Genomic DNA, 5,866 nt, shown 5'->3' with positions numbered 1-5,866 from the left:
GAGGATGAAGGACAAAGGGAGACAGAGAAAACGGACTTGGCTAAAATATTGGAGAAGTTAATGGGGTCATCAAAAAAAAAAAACAGAAGAGAAAAATTTAAAACATATAGCAGACAAGTTTATAATAGAGAAATTCAACAGTAAAAACTCTAATGCAAGACAATGGTTAGAGATGTATGAAAAAGAATGCGCGAGATTCGAGATAGATACAGATAGGCTGAAAATTGAAATAATGAGATTCTTTCTAAGTGAACCATGTCAAAATTGGTATACTTCTAGGATAATCGAAGATAGCTCAGAATATAATTGGGGAACATGGAGAGAAAATTTCCTAGAATCTTTTGCAGACAAAGGTTGGGGCACCAGAATATATGCTCACTCATACAGGTATCAAGAAGGATCACTGTTGGATTATGCGATGAAAAAAGAGAGACTCTTGCTAGAAATAAATAAATCTATAGACCAGGATACTTTAATAGACATAATTGCATTGGGATTACCAGAATTTATTAGAAAAAAGATTGATAGAGACGAGATAGAAAATAGCATAGACTTATTTAACGAAATTAGAAAATGTGAGGATCTAATGTATAAAAAAAATAATACAACAACGAAAAATAGTAAGCTGGATTTTAAAAAGAAGAATTTAGAGAAGAAACCATGCAAAACATGCGAATACCTGAATAAAGGTGTAAGATATCATCCTGAAGAGAAATGCTGGTTTAAAATAAAAGAAAGTGAAAAAGATAAAAATAAAACGGGTGTAATAGGATGTAACACAGTGCTAGAAGTAGATTTGAACACAGAAGCAAAAAACGAGTGACCACACCATTAATCAAGCTGAAGATGCTGCTAGCAAACAAATTAGAAATAAATGGAACATACGATTCAGGATCCCAGATCTCTCTCATAAATGCAAAATTGGTTAAAATAATAAAGAAGAGAGAAGATGTAAACAAAACATTCATAAAAACGATTAATGGTGTAAAAAGTACTAATGGCTTAATAACAATAAAAATAAAAATCTTGGATATCGAAGAAGAGGTGGATGTATTCATTGTAGAAAGAGACGACTTCGAAGAATTTTTGATAGGATTGGATATGATAAAGAAATTCAGGTTAATTCAAGATGAAAACCTAAATATTTCACAAAAGAAACAAATAAAAGAGACAAAAATAGAGAAAAAGATAGCACAGATAGACAATACCGAGAATATAAGGGAAGTACAAATAAACTTTAATGAACACGTGAAAGAAGAGGAATTCAAGATTAAGTTAGATGACCTAGACAACCCAAAGAAGATTGAGATAAAAAGACTGATAGAAAAATATAATAAGGTTTTTGCCAAAGATAAATACGATATAGGAATGGTAAAAGACTACGAAGCTAGAATAGATTTATTAATAGATAAATATTGTAGTAAGAGGCCGTACAGATGTACTATAGAAGATAAGAAAGAAATAGAGAACCAAGTAGCAAAATTGTTAGAGAAAAACTTAATCGAAGAATCGTACAGCCCCTTTGCTGCACCAGTAACACTAGCATACAAAAGAGACGAAAAAAAGAAATCTAGACTATGTATTGATTTTAGAGATCTAAACAAAATAGTGATACCACAATCACAGCCATTCCCTCTGATAGATGATTTAATAGCAAAAGCTAGAAATTGTGAACACTTTACAACATTAGACATTAATTCAGCTTTTTGGTCGATCCCCTTACGTATAGAAGATAGAAAAAAAACAGGCTTCGTAACACAAGATGGTCACTACCAATGGACGTGCCTCCCATTTGGTTTAAAAACAGCCCCGGCAATATTTCAAAGAATCTTAAGCAATATACTCAGAAAACACAACCTCAAAAACTTCGCAGAGAACTATATAGATGATATTTTAATTTACTCAAAAACATTTGAAGAACACATCAAGCACATAGAAGAGGTTTTAAAAGCAATAATAAAGGAAGGCTTTAGATTGAAATTCACAAAATGTACATTCGCTTCAAAGTCAGTAAAATATTTGGGACACATAATTGAGAACAACACAGTAAGACCAGTAAAGGACAATCTAACATCGATCGAAAACTTTCCGAGACCAAAGACACAAAAGAATGTTAGACAGTTCCTAGGAAAAATAAATTTCTACCATGAGTACATACCAGGAAGTGCAATAATGTTGGACCCACTGCATAGACTACTCAGGAAAAATGAAAAATTTGTGTGGACAGAAGACTGTGAAACATCATTCAACAAAATAAAAAAGTTACTTTGTTCGAAACCCATATTAGAAATATTTGATAACAATCTCCCAACAAAAATCTTTACAGATGCATCAATAGAGGGTATTGGTGCAATACTGAAACAAGAACAACCAGACGGAAGAGATAGACCGGTGGCATATTTTTCAAAGAAGTTAAACGAAAGCCAAAAAAAGAAAAAGGCCATATACCTAGAATGCCTAGCAATAAAAGAAGCCGTAAAATATTGGCAACATTGGCTAATTGGAAAGAGATTCACAATATATTCAGACCACAAACCCTTAGAGAACCTGAACATTAGAGCTAGAACAGATGAAGAGCTTGGTGAGCTCACATACTATTTATCACAATATGATTTCCAGATAAAATATGTTCCAGGAAAAAAAAATGCCGAAGCGGATTGCCTAAGCCGAAATCCGGTCCTAGAGCCAATCGAAAACACTGAAGAAGTATTAAAAATAGTTAACTTAATTAAAGTAGACGAAATAAAGATAGATCAGACAAATAATAAGATGATACCGGAAATAAAAGAAAGATTGATAGAAAAAGATGGAGTATTTTACAGAAAAGTTAAAAAGAAAGAAAAAATAATTCTATCAGAGGACTATAGCAGAAAAATTATAAAGGAGATACATAGAGAATGGTGTCATATCGGAATAAAACAAATGCAAAGGAAGATTAGTCCATACTATACAGCTAGAAACCTAATAGAAAATATACAGAAAGAATGTAAGAATTGCCAGATATGTGTAAGGAATAAATCTAGAGGCCAAATGAAATATGGCTTAATGTCACATTTGGGTCCAGCGACTAAACCGTTCGAGATAATGTCGATAGACACAATCGGCGGTTTTGGTGGAACGAGATCTACGAAGAAATATTTACACCTTCTGGTAGACCATTTCACAAGATATGCGTTCATCATAACATCAAAAACACAAAGTGCACACGATTTTATAAAGCTAGTAAAAACGGTACTGGAAACAGACAAAATTGAAATAATCCTCACAGATCAATATCCGGGTATCAATTCGAAAGAGTTCAAAGAATATCTAAGAATGAAAAATGTAAACTTAATTTTCACCGCAGTAAACGCACCATTTTCGAACGGCTTGAATGAGAGATTAAACCAGACACTAGTAAACAAAATAAGATGTAGGATAAATGAAAATGAAAAGAAAAAGGCTTGGACGACAATTGCTAGAGAATGCGTAGAAAAGTACAACGAAACTGAACATACAGTGACCGGTTTCGCACCGACATACTTGTTAGACGGAAAAGATGTAAGCATTCTACCTCAACAATTAAAAGAGAAAAAAACCAAAGAAAACTGGATCAAAGATAGAGAACTAGCATTAGAAAGGACCATGAAGTCACATGAATACAATAAAAAATTATTTGATAAAATAGAATGCATTATGAATTTAATATAGGAGATTTAGTCTATATAGAAAATGGAAATAGACTGAATAGGAAAAAGTTAGCAGAATTGAGAATTGGACCGTTGGAAATAGTAGAGAAGATATCAAACTCTATATACAAAATAAAAACTGGAAGAAGAAATCAAGAAACCGGGCTTTTCCATATAACAAAGTTAACACCAGGATCGGACATAGAAGAGGATCCAGATGAAGAAATAATTGAAGATGTCAAATATGCACACGCTTGATTGACAATCTTCACCCTAAAGGGGGGAGATGTAAAGAAAATATACTTTCTTTAATTCAAATCGAGCGCGCTTTGCATGCTCAGCGCACTCTCTGAACTGTCCCTACAGCTGAGATAGATAGAGAGGGATAGAGATAGGTAAAAGAGAAAGAGAATATAGAGAGCACACGTGCATAGAAATTTAGCGAGATAGTGGCAGCTAATTAATAGAATAAGTTAGATATAAAGTTAGCGTAAATAAAGAGAGTGAACAATAGACTCTAATTGTCGTTTCTTTATTTACAGGTGAGTTTGTAAATAGTTGTACAAAGTGTAAAATAATAAGTATCTAATAAAACATAACCTTTATTTACAGAGAAACAAATTTAGTCTGTTGTTTGACCCTTAACACGGGATAGAATATAGGCATTATATGTATGTGTGAGATGATGTTTTTTTTTTCATAAATAAAACTATTGTCTTTTTCATATGTCTCAATAATTATTTTTATTCGATAAGATAATTTTTATACAAGCAGTTTCAGACAATTTTTCGAACGATATTCGTCAATGGGTTGTATTCCACGATGCAGTCGTGTATTATCAAACAGTAGGCGGTCGTTGATGGAGGGACATCGGCTCGACATTCGAATTCGATTCGTACATCGATCGTGGCGTTTTTAAGCGCTTCGTTTTGACGGGAACAATCGAGAACGACGAGCGGAGCATACTTTAGAAAATTCGCGACGTCGAGTAGCGCTTCGTCGTTTCCATAGTACGATTCTTGGAATTTCGCGTACATATCGTAGAGCAACGCGTATTTACCTTTCTCGAAATCGATGTTTAAATCATCGTACGGATAGGTTTCCGAGTTCAAGTAAAGTCGAATATTGGCTAACTGACAATGATCGAATCGCGTAACCGTTTTCATTAAGCTGTTCCGTCGATCGGTTTGCAAAGCGAATATCACGTATCGCGGTTTTTCCATTTGTGGAGCTGTTTTTATCGCCCATGTATGCTTCGTGGTTGCTTGCAGTAGAGGATACTCGTACAGATCCCACGATCGGAAGCTCATGCCGATCGACCTCGCCGTGGCCGTGGCCGTTGGCTTCGGATCGTCGTTGGCGTACAACCACCCTGCATTGGACAACGCGTTGCTTCTCGTCTTGGACAGACTCGCATAATTCTTCAGGGTCGTGGTTGTACCAGGATTTCTGGACCGATCGATTTCCACTCCATTCAATTCGTAGCGTAGTTCCTCGAACATGAACGGGACGGCATTGTTGTCGAGACTCGCCGTGTCGATGCGAGATTCTCCGGTCGGTAATTCGAGTTTTCCCTCGACGTATAAGAAGCTTCTGCAGGGAAGCGTGTACAGATCTTGCTGTTGAATAGATATCCTTATCTCATCGTTGTTTCCGAACGTTGTGTTGGAATAGGGATTGTACGAGTGCAGCTCGATCTTCGTTATACGATTGTCAAAGATCGATGCTTTGGAGATGCCCAAAATGTCCTCGAACATGGTTCTCTCTGCCTCACTCACTGTTTAACGACGAATCCCAAAGATCGTAGATACCGTGCGTTCTCCGCGGTTAATTTCTTGCGAATCGACGCGTTTTCCTTCACGATTAGTTTCCTACGAATCAATGCGCTCTCGTCCTCGTTCAACGTGTGAAATGCCGTATTGTTATGAATTAGCATTGCTTCGTCGAACGTGTAGTCGCACCGTGATTTCTTCGCCTCGAAAATCAATCAAACGTCCGGATTGGTCAACTATACGAATCGTTAAATCGTCGATTACTCGCGCGACGATCGGAAGGTAAATGACTCGCGCGGGCGTTTCCGATAATTTATACCCCGGCGGTACCTGAGGCACGAACTCGTGTATCGTGTGAACGAGTTTGCCATTGTCGTACGATCCGGTGGTTACGTTGCATTCCACTCGAATGATATTCACGTTAAC

At 36.1% G+C, this 5,866-nt stretch overlaps 1 protein-coding gene across 1 annotated transcript; it reads right to left on the bottom strand.

Annotated features, from left to right (window-relative positions):
* Window positions 1-4,444: 4,444 nt before the first annotated feature.
* Window positions 4,445-5,425, bottom strand: LOC143362886 (uncharacterized). Its single transcript, XM_076803386.1, has one exon. It carries the CDS (start codon window positions 5,423-5,425, stop codon window positions 4,445-4,447), a length of 981 nt encoding a protein of 326 aa, XP_076659501.1.
* Window positions 5,426-5,866: the final 441 nt, after the last annotated feature.

The sequence above is a fragment of the Halictus rubicundus genome, chromosome 18, assembly GCF_050948215.1.
Source record: "Halictus rubicundus isolate RS-2024b chromosome 18, iyHalRubi1_principal, whole genome shotgun sequence".
In the NCBI taxonomy this organism is placed as follows: domain Eukaryota; kingdom Metazoa; phylum Arthropoda; class Insecta; order Hymenoptera; family Halictidae; genus Halictus; species Halictus rubicundus.
This window is presented reverse-complemented; position numbering and strand designations above follow the sequence as displayed.